Source organism: Ursus americanus, chromosome 2 (assembly GCF_024610735.1).
Source record: "Ursus americanus isolate L20-20 chromosome 2, mUrsAme1.1.p, whole genome shotgun sequence".
NCBI classification, from domain to species: Eukaryota; Metazoa; Chordata; class Mammalia; order Carnivora; family Ursidae; genus Ursus; species Ursus americanus.
In genome coordinates this window covers 24056784-24073369 of record NC_142128.1, presented here as the reverse complement: position 1 = coordinate 24073369, position 16586 = coordinate 24056784, and the positions used below count along the sequence as shown (strand labels likewise).

At 37.9% G+C, this 16586-nt stretch overlaps 2 protein-coding genes across 8 annotated transcripts in view; one reads left to right on the top strand and one right to left on the bottom strand.

The window, feature by feature from the left end:
* Positions 1-8992, top strand: part of LOC148110513 (acyl-coenzyme A synthetase ACSM3, mitochondrial) — a 27014-nt gene extending 18022 nt beyond the window's left edge. For 3 of the 4 annotated variants that reach the window (XM_087869986.1, XM_087869980.1, XM_087869981.1), the window contains 5 exons: positions 3294-3395; positions 5008-5135; positions 5240-5339; positions 8091-8210; positions 8598-8992. In XM_087869986.1, the coding sequence (XP_087726112.1) occupies positions 3294-3395; positions 5008-5135; positions 5240-5339; positions 8091-8210; positions 8598-8684 (537 nt within the window). In that variant the 3' untranslated portion in view covers positions 8685-8992. The remainder of the gene's footprint in view (positions 1-3293; positions 3396-5007; positions 5136-5239; positions 5340-8090; positions 8211-8597) is intronic. The other variant, XM_087869984.1, reaches the window with a different exon arrangement.
* On the bottom strand, positions 4829-16586 carry ERI2 (ERI1 exoribonuclease family member 2). 4 transcript variants are annotated; one of them, XM_045799879.1, is made up of 9 exons: positions 16471-16586; positions 15127-15194; positions 14957-15040; positions 14322-14449; positions 13569-13725; positions 12532-12632; positions 12191-12272; positions 11318-11406; positions 4829-4939 (listed from the first exon to the last, which is right to left on the bottom strand). In XM_045799879.1, exons 1-9 carry the CDS (start codon positions 16491-16493, stop codon positions 4907-4909), a joined length of 765 nt encoding a protein of 254 aa, XP_045655835.1. In that variant the 5' UTR covers positions 16494-16586; the 3' UTR covers positions 4829-4906. The 4 variants fall into 4 exon arrangements, with proteins under 4 accessions (XP_045655835.1, XP_045655832.1, XP_045655834.1 ...); XM_045799876.2 differs by lacking the exon at positions 4829-4939 and adding an exon at positions 5347-11112; XM_045799878.2 differs by lacking the exon at positions 4829-4939 and adding an exon at positions 5347-11112 and having other exon boundaries at positions 14957-15035; positions 16471-16516.

Genomic DNA, 16586 nt, shown 5'->3' with positions numbered 1-16586 from the left:
TTTAGCATGGAAAGTCATACATCCCAGGGACACTCTCCTGCCTCAGTCCTGGGCAAACTGATGGTTGGTTGCCCTAATAATAATGGAACTGATACCATAGGTTTCTTGTGAGGATTAAATAAGATAATATCTCTAAAGAGCATAACAAAGTGCTCAGCACATAATAAAGGTCTAAAAGACAGGTGTCATTATTATCATTCATTTCTCCCTTGCATTCCCTTCCTTTGAAAAGCTTTTCTAAGAAGAGATGGTAGGGGAGCCCTGGTTACATTCTGTAAAGAGGCTTAACAATAGTTCATTGGTTTATAGACTGCCTTAGGTTGGAGAAAGAAAAATTAGTAATTAAGCATTATCATGTCTGCATTATAAGTAATCAAGCTGGCATTTCACAAAGCTGTGTTCCTTTCTTCCCTCTTAATGACAATTCCCAATATGCATTGCTGTGAAGGTCTCACAGGTGCAGCTGTACTCAGAGCGATCCAACAGCAGTATCTCACCACCACCCCACTAATTCAAGCCCAGTGGTTTTCTGGAGCAATTATATTTGAATGCAGAAAGGGTGTGGCCAAGAGGAGAACTGCTCTGTCATGCATTCCCAGTTAGCATTACTACCTTCATTTTTCCCCAATCTTAAATTATAATAAAATACACATAAAATGTACCATCCTGACCATGTTTAAGTGCATAGTTCGGTGGTATTACATACATTCATAATATTGTGCAACTATTACCATGATTTATCTCCATAACTCTTTTTTTTTTTTTTTAAAGATTTTATTTATTTGTTCGACAGAGATAGAGACAGCCAGCGGGAGAGGGAACACAAGCAGCGGGAGTGGGAGAGGAAGAAGCAGGCTCCCAGCAGAGGAGCCTGATGTGGGGCTCGATCCCAGAATGCCGGGATTACGCCCTGAGCCGAAGGCAGACGCTTAACCGCTGCGCCACCCAGGCGCCCCTCCATAACTCTTTTCATCTTATAAAACTGAGACTCTGTATTTATTAAATAATAACTTCCCATTCCCCAATGCCCCTAACCCTGGCAACCACCATTCTACTTCCTACCTCTGCAACTACTATTTATAAGTACCTCATATTAAGTGGAATCAGTGTGTGTTTGTCTTTTTGTGACTGGCTAATCACACCTTAGCATAATGTCCTCAAGTTTCATCCATGCAGCATGTGTCAGAATTTCCTTTCTTTTTTAAGGCCGAATAATATCCCATTGTATGGCTATAACAAATTTTGCTTTTCCATTCATTTGTCGATGGGTGCTTGGGTTCTTTCCACATTTTAGCTATTGTGAATAGTGCTGTGATCAACATGGGTACACAAATATCTCCTCAAGACCATGCTTCTAATTCTTTTGGGTATATGCTCAGAAGTAGAAATGCTGGGGCGCCTGGGTGGCACAGCGGTTAAGCGTCTGCTTTCGGCTGAGGGCGTGATCCCGGCGTTATGGGATCGACCCCCACATCAGGCTCCTCCGCTATGAGCCTGCTTCTTCCTCTCCCACTCCCCCTGCTTGTGTTCCCTCTCTCGCTGGCTGTCTGTCAAATAAATAAATAAAATCTTAAAAAAAAAAAAGAAGTAGAAATGCTGGCTCATATGGTAATACTATTTTTAATTTTTTGAGGAATTGCCATACTGTTTTCCACAAAGTGGCTGTACCATTTTACATCCCACAACAGTGCACAGTGCCCAATTTCTCCACATCCTCACCAACACTTATTTTCTGTGTTTCTGATAGCAGCTATCCTAATGGGGGTGAAGTGGTATCTTCTTTTGGTTTTGATGTGCATTTCCCTAAGGTAGCTACTTTCATTTTTATCTTTTTCCCCAAGGGCTCTTATTACTGCTCTTGTTTATGTAGCTAAGAGCATCTGCAATGACAGCATGGCATCTGGGGATGTGCTCCAACCAGCTGGATATCAGATTCTTGCAACTTCAAAGCCCAAAGCCCATAATTTTCATGTTTAAAGATTTTTAAGGCCACTTGAACAATAAAGAATGAGAATCTCTCCAGAAATAGAACATTTTGCCTCTTCCCATCTATTAAAGAGTAGTCTATTATAAGTATCTGGAACTCTGAAAACATCTCCTTTCCATCAGTAATTCCTTGATTCTGGAGCCAAATGTTCTTTAGATGACTGGGCGGGAATTTATATTTTTTTATTTACAAGAACTTTAAAGTAAGATTTTGCATTTAGAATTCCTCAGCCTTTCAAGTTTCCCTTTGGGGACACAGCCCATTTCCATTTGGAAAGTGCCAAATAAGTATTACACCCTATTTTCCACACAAGCCACATCTCAGGTTTGAAGGCTCTTGGTGGATGTATATAAAGGCAAAGTAGAGAGTTCATATGTAAAGACAGCTAAAAGTTATTTAAGGCAAAATCTGGTACATGAGTTAAGTAACCAATCTGAAAAATGTTAATCTGGGTTTTTAAAAATTGGATTGAACTCCCTGGAAAGATTCTATAGAGAAGTTTAGTGATAAAAAGGGCAGGATCTGGAGTGTGATTGCTTGAGATTTGAATTCCAGCTCAGTCATATACTGTGTTGCTTAAACTCTGCACCTCGGTTTCCTCATATGTAAAATGAGTGTAGTGATAGTGCTAACCAGATAGGGCTGTTGTAAGGACTAAAGAAAACAATACATGTGAAGTACTTAGAGCTGTAGCATTTATTACTTGGAATGCAGTCAGGGCCTACGAAATGCTAGCTACTGGAAGGTACTTCACTGTTAGGTACTTCGGGGAACCAGGAAGACTGGGGAAAAGGTAAGAAAGCAAGGCTTCTGGCATACTCACCAGTGTCTCAACCAGAGAACATTCCCCTTTCTCTGCTTACTTATATTGGGCTCCTGAAGTAAGGTTTTATTTGTTCTACAGTTAAACAAAGTTTGAAAACCACTAATGAAATATTTACTTGAGAGTAAAAGATAACCAAGACATATTGCAAATGGTAAAAGAAGGTTGTAAAACAGTATATTATAAAGTGATCCTATTTTTTCCTATGTCTATATTGTCTCAAAAGATATCACCAAAAATGCGATTATTGCTAGATAGACTTAAAGACAATTTTTATTCTTCACATTTTGCTAACTTGCATTTTATAATATATTTTACACTAAGAATTTAAATAAACACATTTTCTTGGGAATTTAAAGTATACTTAATTTTTTTTGAAGTCTGCATTCTTAAATGGCAAAATTCAAAACAAAACAAAGTAAAATTTTAACATGTACCTTTACATAAAAATCTCCTTAAATAAATTGTTCTATTTTATCCTAGATTTTAGATGTAAATGGCAATGTTCTACCTCCTGGACAAGAAGGAGATATTGGCATTCAAGTTCTACCTAACCGACCGTTTGGCCTTTTTGCTCATTATATAGTAAGAGACTTATTAAATAACCTCTTATTTCCTATTTATTTCTCAAAAGTGCTTGGTAACTATCCCTATTTGCCACAAAACACACCTAGGATAGGTGCTTGGACTTTTCTTGAGAGATTCATTGTCCTGAATAGTAATGCCTCAGAGAGGAAACTGCAGAAACACCTAAATGCTTGTTCTCCCTGGGCTAGATCATTGCTCCAGGCTCATGAAGGTAAGAGAAGTGAGCCCTAGAAAGACAGCCCTTTTTGTATACACTGATCCTCTACATGATAAAACAGCACCTAATCATTTTCCTGAAATCTGATTAGTGGTCTTCCTTCTTGAGTGAAAGGTATAGAAAATGTGCAGTGAGATTAAGAAATGTTTTTCACTAGAGGCCTTCCAAATTCCCTACTGTTTGCAAACCCATTTTCACCTCTAATGGAAGTATACAAATTGTAACAAAGTTTACATTGATATAATCAAAGGTCCAGGTTCTACTCGTCAGTGAATTTTTTAAGTTTTTATTTTATTTTTTTTAAGATTTTATTTATTTGGCAGAGATAGAAAGAGTACAAGCAGGGGGAGTGGCAGGCAGAGGCAGAGGGAGAAACATGCTCCCTCCTGAGCAAGGCACCCCATGCAGGACTCAATCCCAGGACCCTAGGATCAGGACCTAAGCCAAAGGCAGACACGTAACTGACTGAGCCACCCAGGTGTCCCAACTTGTCACTGAATTTTACATAATGTAACAATACTTCCTTTTTCCTCCTGCCAAAGTTACAGAACCAGTTCTCTGTTTTTGTGTAAAACAACAAAATACAAAAACAAAGTTTATTCTTTGGTTTATTAGGTGCTGGTGCTTTCATTTAACTCTTGAGTATTCACCTCTCTCTTTCCCTACCTGTATTAAACACCTAAAAGACTTAATTAGCCCACACTCTGGATCTCTGAACTCCTGCAGTGTTTAGTGATCCATCAAAGAAAATTCTCAGGGGGTGCCTGGTGGCTTAGTTGGTTAAGCATCCAACTCTTGGTTTCCTCTTAAGTTGTGATCTCAGGATCCTGAGATTGAGCCCCGTATTGGGCTTTGCACTCCACATGGGGTCTGCTTGAGATTCTTTCCCTCTCCCTCCCTCTGCCCCTTCCCCACTCCCATTCTCCCTCAAATAAATTTTAAACATCTTTAAAAAAGAAAAGAAGGGCACCTGGGTGGCTCAGTCAGTTAAGCATCTGCCTTCAGCTCAGCTCGTGATCCCAGGGTCCTGGGATGGAGCCCCATGTCGGGCTCTCTGCTCAGTGGGGAGTCTCCTTCTCCCTCTCTGTCTGCCCCCCCCCACCATTTGTGTTCTCCCCCTTGCTCTCTCTCAAAATGAATAAATAAAATCTTTAAAAAAGAAAAGAAAATTCTCACGATGGCAGCATGCCTAGTCTTTGTAACTGTAGTTTACCTTTCTTTGCTTGGGCTAGCTCAATGCTGGAATTTCATCCTTATTTCATTTGCTGGCTCCTCTTCATTCCAAGGTTTCTCAGAAAAACCACTTTTTTTCCCCCTTGAACATCTAAAAATCCAACCAAACAGAAGAATCACATTCACAGTAATACAAACAAAATGCTATTTGTTTCACAGGATAATCCTACAAAAACAGCTTCAACCCTACGAGGCAATTTCTACATCACTGGGGACAGGGGCTATATGGATGAAGATGGCTATTTCTGGTTTGTTGCAAGATCAGATGATATCATATTATCTTCTGGGTAATTTTTCATCTGCGTATATGTCTACATTAATTGATCGTCGTGTTCTGGAGTGGACCTGCTGCTCACTTTTATAAATTCCTGTCATATGTTTTATTTCCCAGTTACAGAATTGGACCATTTGAGGTAGAAAGTGCCCTGATTGAGCATCCTGCAGTTGTAGAGGCAGCAGTTGTCAGCAGCCCAGACCCCATCAGGGGAGAGGTAAAAAAAAAAAAAAAAAAAAAAAAAAGATTCATTTCCATTTTATAATTTGTTGGCAGTCTAACGCATACTTTTCAACAATTCATCGAAACAGAATTACCCAAATGATTCACTCACTAACTGCAAGCCAGAGTCATTAGTAACTATGCTAGTCAGAAAGAACTGCTAAAAATAAGACTGAAAATACGTATAAGGAATTTGAATCCTTTCCATAGAGGGATGGTGTGAATGCCAACAACCCAGGCTCACAACAGGATAGGATGCCAGATGTCAGCTAGATAGGATTAAGTTATTACCCAAGTCTGGAAACCAACATGGTCTCTACTGTAGCTGAGGAGGATAGGCTGGCATCAGATATCAGGGGTGGAAGGAAGGTCAGAGATAGGAACTGAGGTGACCAGAAGTAGGCTGGGTACGTAGACAAGTGGAAGATTCAGGAAATAAGCTGTGAATAAGACAGTCCTTAAAAGCTCATTCCTTTTTTTTTTTTTTTTAAAGTAAGCTCTATCTATGCCCAATGAGGGGCTTGAACTCATGACCCCGAGATCAAGAGTCACATGCACCCTTGAAAGTTCATTCTTATTGGGGCTGATCAGAGGGTAGTTTGAGTTTAAAGTTTCCACGCTACTCTTTGGGTCCCCTTTGCCAAGCAGGGCCTCCAATATTCCAGATAGATGAGAGAGAGAATTGATTCTGTGATTACTGAAGTTTATCCTTTCACTCTGAACTCCACCGGTAGTATCACAATGTTCTTTGGAATTTGAAGACCATAAGTCACTATTGGACTTACGCAATGATGGAAATGTTCTATATCCACACCACTCGATACAATACACACGGCTATAAGGCACTTGAGATGTGGTTGGTGTGACGGAGAAAATGTTTATTTCATTTTAATTAAATTTAAATAGTTACATGTGGCTAGTGGCTACCATATTAAGTGGCACAACTGTAGACTTATAAAAATGCAGAGTTTTGCAGAGAATTTTACAGAAACTTTGAAGCCGATTTAAGGATTTTAGTTAAAAGAAAAATCTTGTACTTCTAATACTACTACTACTAATACATAATATTTCTGATGACTTATTCTGATGTTCCGGGTATTATAAGCCCTACACAGGGCCTGTATAGGCCCTATTTAATCCTTACAACCTCTCTTTTTGGAGAAGGAAACAGGCACAGAGAGGTATCCTAACATTCCCAAGATTACACAACGAAGTGTGATTTGAACCCAGGCCATCTGACTCTAGAGTTCATGCCCTTAATCATGTTAGCGTGCTCCATATTAATTTATGACCTTCTGTAATGGTGTATAAACATTTTTATAGGGGCACCGGGGTGGCTCAGACAGTTGAGCATCTAACTCTTGATTTCAGGTCAGGGTCATGAGATCAAGTTCTGAGTTGGGCTCTGCACTCAGTGTGGGGTCTGCTTCAGATTCTCTCCCTCTGCCCTTCCCCCGACTCCTGCGCGCACATGCACTTGCGGTCTCTCTCTAAAATAAATAAATCAGGGGCGCCTGGGTAGCGCAGTCGTTAAAGCGTCTGCCTTCGGCTCAGGGTGTGATCCTGGCGTGCCGGGATCGAGTCCCACATCAGGCTCCTCTGCTATGAGCCTGCTTCTTCCTCTCCCACTCCCCCTGCTGTGTTCCCTCTCTCGCTGGCTGTCTCTCTCTGTCAAATAAATAAATAAAATCTTAAAAAAATAAAAAAAATAAATAAAAATAAAAAAAATAAAATAAATAAATCATAAAAAAAAACTTTTATAAAGATACAGTAGACCTTATCCAAGGTGTAGAAGTCATCAATATGCAAACCAGTAAGTATAAACATTAGTTCTTAAAATAATCTGCCTCTGAATGATTCACTTATAGCAAGGTTACATTTTTTTAATTCATAAAAATGTTGATAAAGCAGAAGAGCCAGTATAAACACAAAAACATTTTATGAAATATTAAAAAATGGCTTTGATAAAATTATAGAAAGATAGTCCAAAAACTGGGCAGGGCAGGATTTCCCAAAACATTTCAAGGAATGAAAACAGGATTTGTGAGCATAAAGTAATGAAGTCCTCCCTGTCTCCTGCCAATTAGAGAGCAAGGACCACCACCATTTTCTACTCTTGCTCCTCAGGTTCAGGTAAATTGGTCAGAATAATAGCAAAGGGGCTGTTGGAATCTTCACAGCCTTATATCAACATAAGTATCTCTGAAATGAGGAGTGCACAGCATCAATGAACTGTTCCTTTCAATAAGAATATAGCAAACTCAGTGTGAATACTCTTTACAAGGGCCACACTGAGAGGTGGGGACCAAGAAACTAGGCTAGATCAGGCTAAGATGTTACCCAAGAGGCTGTGCTTAGTGCATTGTTGAATTTCTAAAAGGAATTTTTTTTTTTCTAAAAGGAAATTTTCTTGAAGGAGATGAAAGATGAGGCAAGAAGTCAAGAGCAAAGACAGCTCAGAAACAGAAGGTCAGAAAGCAGAGTTCAAGATGTAGTTAGATGAGAAAGTTCTAGTTCACCAAGATCATTAACAAAGCAGGGTTCCCAGAAACCCTCTTGTATTACAGAACAGGAGTTATGGGACTCAACTGGCTGACTTAAGAGCACAGAGCTGGGATCAAACCCTATGAAGCCTTCTGGCCCACCCCAGCAGGCACTTAGATTCCCAGTTAGAGAAAGTAAAGAAACACACTAAAACATAAAAATATACAACTCATCTTCCTGGTGTTTCAAATATTTTTTTCAGGTGGTAAAGGCTTTTATAGTTCTGACCCCTGATTACAAGTCACATGATCAAGAACAACTAAAAAAGGAGATTCAAGAGCATGTAAAAAAAACTACAGCACCTTACAAATATCCCAGGAAGGTAGGTATTCTAATTATGATGACAATTTGCTTAGTGTTCTGACAAATTTCAGCTGTTTTTTTTTTTAATTTTAATGAACACTCTCCTCAAACATGCTACACAAAATATTCCAAACTGAACTAATGACATGGATAAGAAGCAGAATCTTTGAGATTAAAATGGAACTCTTGACATAATTTGCTGGGTCATTTGGCTTCTGGACTTGTAGTAAATACTAAATATCAAGCAACATCTCCTCAACAATACCCCTCTCCCTTTTTGGTTGCTACCAAAACCCACCAGATGGGTGTCCTAATTCTTTCACCTAGAGATAATAAAACTGCTATATAACTGACTTTGTCTCAAGATGAAAACTTCTGGGCTAATTTTTTCCCTTGATACCAACAGGTGGAAATTGTTCAAGAGCTGCCAAAGACTATCAGTGGGAAGATAAAAAGAAATGAACTGAGGAAGAAAGAATGGGAAACAATTTAAATCCATTCTATTATTTACCACAGTATCTATAAAACTAAGACTCTGTCCAAACCACAAGAGTATAGGGAGGTGATTAAAACTGTGATAATATACTTACAAATTGTTGATTTAAAATATCTTGTGGTTGGGGCACCTGGCTGGCTCAGTCAGTAGAGCATGCACCTCTTGATCTCAGAGTTCTAAGTTTGAGCCCCATGTTGGATGTAAAGATTACTTTAAAAAATAAAATCTTTTAAAAAAGTAAAATAAAATATCTCATGGTTATAACATCAGAGGCTGAATTGTGAAATAAAATATTTAGTAAATTCCTCTGCATTAGTGTCAATATTCTTATGATTTTGGTAATATAAAAAGAATGCCATCAATTGCTGAGAAATTTTTAAACATAAAGTATCTGAACCAAATTTCTGACTTGTTGGTTTTCAAATTCTAGTTGAATAATTCTTCTGATATGTTGATATACAAATTAGAACGAATCTTCAAGTTTTGAAATAAAACTAAACAACTTATTATTAAAGTTTTTAGAAAAACAAAAAGTTAGAAAATGATCATAATTCTCAAAGTTAAGTATCTACCTGAAAACAGGCCAGGGATTTTTATTAGTCACATTTTTATTCAAGGAACTTAAAAATAGCTTAAATTCATTTCGAGGTCTAACTAAAAGAAGAACATCATACTACTGTTGCTTGTATCTAATCAAATGCAGTATACAAAATATTTAATTTGTGGTTCTTCAAGAAAGTTATGATAAATTTGGCAAGTGTTCATATATGAAATAAAAATAAAACAGTGTACAAGTATTATCAGAATACTCATGATGTTTGGAAATTCAAGGAACAATCAGAATTCATACATGAACAGAAGACAAATGTTGGATAACTGATGAATGAAATTAGAAGCCTGTGAAATTGATTTTTTCTCTATCTTCAGTGTGTGTGTGTGTGTGTGTGTGTGTGTGTGTGTGTGTGTGTTTTTAATAGCCCAATACAGTCTACAGAACTCAGATATACTAAGTCCCCATAACTTGTAGCCCTATACACTTTTTCCTGTTTATCACACAAAAAGTCATATTATAGTAAAACCATAGTTTGGATGTACAGAAAGTTTATCAATTCCTCATTGAAGGTCTGAGTCTCAATGAATTTTTAGTAGAAAAATTTACATTTCTGTCACAAATATGGCTTATTTCTGGGGAACTAAAAGTGAGTCCCCCTGGGGAATGAGACAGAACTCTGCTGTTGGCTCTCTCCTTTTGAAGTGTTTGTTCCCATTTGAAATAACCACAACATTTTCTGTTTTCTTGGTATTTCCCAACTGGGCAACAATAGAAGACTTTTCCATGGTTTGGGCCATTATTAGAAACAACAAGTCTCTTAGATCTTCGGCCACACTTGCATAAAGGCGGTGTCATTTTCCCACTCTTCCAAGGCTCTTGCAGGTTAACTGTAGAAGCTAAGATAGAGGGGAGGACCTTCTGGGAACAACTTCTCACTGGGGAGCCATCAGACGATGTAGGCTTTTCTTCATGAACAGTGAGGATCTGTTTTTTTGCTGATGGGAAAGATAGAGGACTGGACAGACTCCTTTTAGTACTCCTTTTAGTACTATCTAAAAGGAGGGGATATTTCCCCAATACTGAAGGATGGGACATAGTGGCATTAACACTGTTGAAGCTACTTGGTTTGCATTCAGGTAATTTAAAGTCAGAAACATCCGAATCTGGATCTTTGGCTTCTTTCACGTGATAAATAGTAGTATGTGGACTCTTATATACAACAGACTTAGAGGTACCATATTTTTGAGGAGTTTCTTCTGTGCCTTCTTTTAAAACCATTAATCTTTCTATAGAATTAAATGAAGTGTCTAAGTTTGAGTCACTAATGGAAGGTACATAATCTATACTTTGCTCAGGCTGAGATGCTGGCAGTAAAGCTACATCCTCCCAATCAGCCAACATAGGTAAACAATCAAGAGCATAACTCATTTCTGTATCAGAAACATGATTAACAGATGAAATGGTAGTTGATACAAGTACCAATTCTGAACCAACTGCTGAAGACTTAGATTTGGCATTAAACGCAAGGTGTTTGTTTCTTACGTGCTTCTGCACAGGTGTATTCAAGCTGGCAGATGGCAACTGCTCCAGAGAAGTAGAGGATTTTGTATTAAAAAAAGATAAATAGCTTTTGCCATTGTGAAGACCTGCTTTTACACTGCTCTTTAGTTGGAACTGATCTTGCTGTACCTTTATAGGAGAATTCACACCAACTGACCTCATTTGAACTTTTCCATGAGAATTTTCTGTATTTTTAGGCTCCCTATCATATGTGCTCAGACCCTGAATGCTACTCTTGCAGGCTGATCTTTCTTCAACTTGATTCGTATTCAAATTTCTGGCCAAAACGCTGGAATTCTTCTTAGTGGGCACCTATGATTCCACAGACAAATCCAATAGCTTTAGAAACAATGCATTTGTAATCTTTTTAGTACACAGTATATGATTTGACAAAAAAGAAAAATGTCATCATTCATTGATTTATCAATTATTCCACACATGATATTTATATTTCAATGAACCTATGATTACTTCTGGAGTTTGAGGTGACAGAATAAAGAGGCAAGACACCACTAACCTTGTTCAAGAACCTTGTAATTTTCATTAAGCAACCATCCCTGATCATTTTCCAAGCAAGTAGGGCAGTATTCCGAGAATCATCCAACCCTGAGGAAACAGATATCAAACACGGAATTTAGTAGTACCAGTGTAAAGAAATATAGCAAAAATAAGAAATCACAATTTATATTGGAACATACTATTAGTTTTATGATCATCTACTAATTTTAATCGTGATAAATTGGATTAGCACATGCTGTTGCAACCTTACCAATGAGAGACAAGATCTCCCACATTTACAGAAGAGATAAAAATTTGTTACAGTTCTCAAAAAGGTAAGCAACATTCTGTAGGGACCATGCTTTGTGAGTAATCCAATGGCCTTGTTCAGTTTTTTCACGAATTCGCTGTGTTGTTTGGGCATTTGTTTAATCTCCATTTGATTTAGCTCATTTTTATTCTTTTTTACAACTAGAAAGCCACTAGATGGCAGTCTTTATCTTATACTACTTTACAGTAGTGTAATTTTAAAGTCAGAAATCTTTGAATTGTATAGATTAGGAACTTTTTTTTTTTAAAGATTTTATTTATTTATTTGACAGAGATAGAGACAGCCAGCGAGAGAGGGAACACAAGCAGGGGGAGTGGGAGAGGAAGAAGCAGGCTCATAGCAGAGGAGCCTGATGTGGGGCTCGATCCCATAACACCGGGATCATGCCCTGAGCCAAAGGCAGATGCTTAACCGCTGTGCCACCCGGGCGCCCCAGGAACTTTTCTTAGCTTGAAAGGATAGTCCTTATTAATGACATCACCAAAACCATGAGATTCATATGAAAGACTTTATAGAAATAAGATGACTTACATAGTAAAATTATTTTCAATTTATACTAACCAGAATGTTCTCGTCCTAAGAATTGTATTCCCACTTCCTGCAGGGCACCACTAAGTCCTTTTGGTTTTCTTCCATAGAAAATCTAACCAAACGAAAGAAACATATGCAAAAAAAGGTTACTATTAGAAAGGTTATGTATTAACCATTTACTTTTCATAATTTTTTGTTCTATTAGATTTGGAATGTACTTATTTTATTGTCATTTTTCATAGTTTAAGAAATGTATTTATGTGAAAATTTAAAATAACATTCTATTTATGTAACCTATACCATGTATGGGATGAAGTTTAATCATTTTTCAACAGAAGGAAAGTGACCATGCCCCCATCTTTGACCCTTACCTTGTAAGTGACTCTGAGATCAATCCAAGAATTTAAGAACACGGGTTTTAACAGTTGTTTTCTCTTACACTCATACTCCAGGCAAACCCCCAAGTCCCAGTCTGCATTAAGGATATTAAAATAGAACAAATTCAGTGATGCCAGCAGTTTTTACTCATGCTATCGTTTATAAATAAAAGAGAGAAATATTATATAAGATTTAGAAAGACGTAATATATATAATACTATATAGTATACTATCATCACGTGCTATATACTGAAGTGTAATATGTACTATATATAGAATGTAAGCTATACTGTATTGTATATACTATAACAATATACTATATAAAACAAGACAGTAGGATTTAATTGCTGTTAATATCTAACAATTATCCACTTTACATAACTTACCATTAAGAAATTATGTTGGTAACTAAGTTTCTAAATGATTTCTTAAACACCCAATTAAACATACTGAGTATTTCAGAAAGAAGAGTACGGTCAAGTTACAAGGCCACAAGGAGAAGGTTATCTGCTTTTAACATTCTAGAAAATACTAATGTAATTGGAAACCAGACATCTTATAGAAACCTGAAACCAAAAATATGACTATCGATGGCACAGCATTGCTATCAACGACTATTAATGGCAATGCTATAACACAGGCATACAAAAGATCTACTTTAATGGCCCATTTTTCCTAGTGTGAAAGTTTAAAGCAAAGGATGTGAGTTGAATGAAGACTCTTTTTATTCAAGGTTGTAGAAAGTAGCATAAGAGTTTTCATTAAATCATCTTTGCCTGGAGTCAGAAGAACAGGGAGGAACAATCCAGAAAGATTCTTAAAGTTAAGTCTTAAAAAATTTTTAAGTATCCCAGGATGGTAAAATTTGAAAAATATGAATAAATTTACTTTCCTTGGTTAACATCTGTCAGGCACTGAGATTTCTCTTCGGGGCCTAAGAGGTTAACAAGTACAATTCTTCCTACAGATAAAGAATTACATAGTGGTAACTCTACTCATTTATGATTGATAGATATGACTTATTTTTTACCTGACCAAGTAACAAATGCACATAATTTTACTTCGGAATTAGGCAGATCTGGAATCCCAGTAGCAAAAATAATTTTCTTCTCTTGCTGAATCTTCTGAATCCATTTACAGAACTGAGATAAGCAAATCCTCAGAGGGACTCCTTCATCAACCTGAGCCTGAGTAAAGTCACAAAATCTGAATTCAACAATCGAATTCCATAATTATTGAACACATCATTAGCACATAATTAGGCACTATAGGGGGATATAAAAAAGAAGAGGTTCTGGGTGCCTGCGTGGCTCAGTTGGTTAAGCATCTGCCTTTGGCACAGATCATGAGCCCAGAGTCCTGGGATCACGTCCCGCATCCGGCTCCCCACTCAGTGGGGAGTCTGCTTCTCCCTCTGCCCCTCCCCCCACTCGTACACACGCTTTTTCTCTCGCAAAAATAAATAAAACCTTTTTTAAAAATTTATTAAAAAAATATACTAATTAAATCCTGACTGACAGAAATTTGATGTCACTTAATTTCCATGAAGAAAGTTTGATATTCATTTTTACAACACTATTTTATCTAATTTTTAAAGATTCCAACAGAGTGCTGGAGGGAACATTATTTCCAGCAGTACACAAATCTAATTCCAAATGGTATATACTTTTTATTTTCTTTTAAAAACTGATTTCTGAATTTTAATATTTGCATCATACTTTCTTGGGTTTTGTTTGGGGGGGGGCAGGGTGAGAAGAGAGGTAGGGAAAAGAGAAGGGCATACCTGTTTTATGCCTGTGAGTTCCATGCAAAATTCAGAAAGAATTGGATGTTCTTGAGGCTGAACGTAAGCATGGAACTCAGATTCAATCTCTCCAGTTGATGTGTTCAGCAATACTGCTGGAAATTCAACTACATGAAAGAATTATCAATTGACACTTAAATACAAAATTGTTAAATTAATGCTGTAATCACTCTAAACATATTTCGCCATCAGATAGCATTATTAAACAATCATTATTTCAGTAAAAGCTTATTAAAATGACCAAAGCAGTGTGATATAAGTTATAATAAAATTATGCCAAAGAATAAGCCAGAATATTAAAGTTATCAGTATTTCTACTTAAAACTCTTGAATATATTTCCATAATTAAATATGAAGACCATATGGAAGTTAAAATATACTCCTTTTTGCAAAGGTATTTTTTCAGTTCCTATGCAATCGAGATTTTGTATGGAATTCTAAGATAATTATTTTATATGATACTTTTAGATATTAGGTTTTTGTTCTTTTTTTGTCGAGTCAGGTTTTACAGTAAACTACCAATTCACAGGGCATCTTGTTTTCTTTAAACTAATTGTTGACTATTAAAGTGACTCCTCCAGGGCTGGCTTTGGCCACTAGAAGTCCAGACATACTTATTTCTTGGCTCCGGTGGCGTTTCCCATCATTCCAACATGTGGACTCAAAATCAATGACAATTAAGTAGTCAAAGAACTGCTCTGCAAAAACAAAGGGTATCCTTATGCTTTATCAATGTTAAAAGTGCAAGGATACAAAATGTAAAGAAATGAAGCACACTACTTACTGGATTTGCTTCTTCCTAGATTTCCATTTGCTGGTGCAACTGACTTTCTTCTAATTAATCCAAGCTGCCTAAAAATGTAAAACAACCCAATATGTTCAACAAACTCAGTCACACTCCTGTTGGAATATGCTAACAAACTAATGGTATAACCCTCATTATTAATGTATTAATGTGAGTGACAGGAAATTGAACTAGGCTTTGAGAGCTGAAGACCTTGGTTCTTATATGGACTGCCACCCTCTCTTAATAGTCATTTCACCTGCCTCAAAGTTCATATTTGCAAACTTAGACTAATTCCTTCTGCTTTCCTTATTTTACAGTAAATACTGAGGAACTTGAGTGATTGCAGAGGTAAAGATGTATTGAAAAGCTTATTTTCTGCCTTTGCATTTTTCAAGCCCTTGCTACGTGCACAGCCCAGTTCTGAGGAGATACGGCTGATCCAGTCTTCCAGGAGCTCAAAATACGGCTGGGTAAAGAAACTAGACATCCATGGCAAACCACTGTAAGGTAATATATGACAAAGGATCCGCAAAGGCAATAGTTGAGTTCATAGAAAGGGATGAGCCTAATGAGGTGTTAAGTAAGACAACTATGAGGTACAGGTCCTAGAGGAACAGGTGGAGTTTAAGCAGACACTTCCTGTTGTCGTTTTTTGTTTAAAACGTGATGGGAAGTGCAAGGAGTTGGGAATAATTGCGAATATTTATTTGATTTCTTACTAAATAGCAGGCACTGAACTCTGGTGATCTCACTTAATCCTCAACACTGTACGAGATAATCACTTTTGCTACTTCTATATTATGGATGAGATAACGAATTCAGTAATTTGCGAAAGAACACAGATTTGGTATGTGAAACCCAACTCTGAAGCCCATGCTATTTACGAATACATTACAACAGTGCTTCTAGAAATCAGAAATGTGCACAGCGTGACCAGGAATCAGGGAGAAGGACACAATAAATAACATTACTAATTAAACGGATCACTAGGAAGTGGTGGCGTGTACAGCTTGACGGGTGAGGTGGGGGCTGCCTGAAACCTCGGAACGGCCTACGAGGTGCTGTCATGCCCAGTTCGTTTCCCGAGGCCTAGAACTGGCTGACAGTGGCTCAAGGCCACACAGCCCGAACCCCGGTTCTTCCACCCTCGCGCAGAAAACTGCCTGAGGCTCGAGATCGAGATCCAAGCAGAGACCTTTCAGTCCGGCCACACAGTGCACGTCGGAGACGCCGGGGCCGCAGAGAATGAAGGCTGACACCGTGGATGCCCACTGCCCAGACCTACCGGGGGCGCCAGCACCCGACCAGGAGCCACCCCCAGCCCAGAAACCCCTCGCGTACCGCGCAAGCTCCTTGGTCGCCATTCCCGGGACTCCTTACTCCTCCCAGCCCAACTGCCGGAAGTCGTTGAACTCGCACTTCCGGTCTGTTCAAACGCCTGGCGCGTCTGGGGAGAC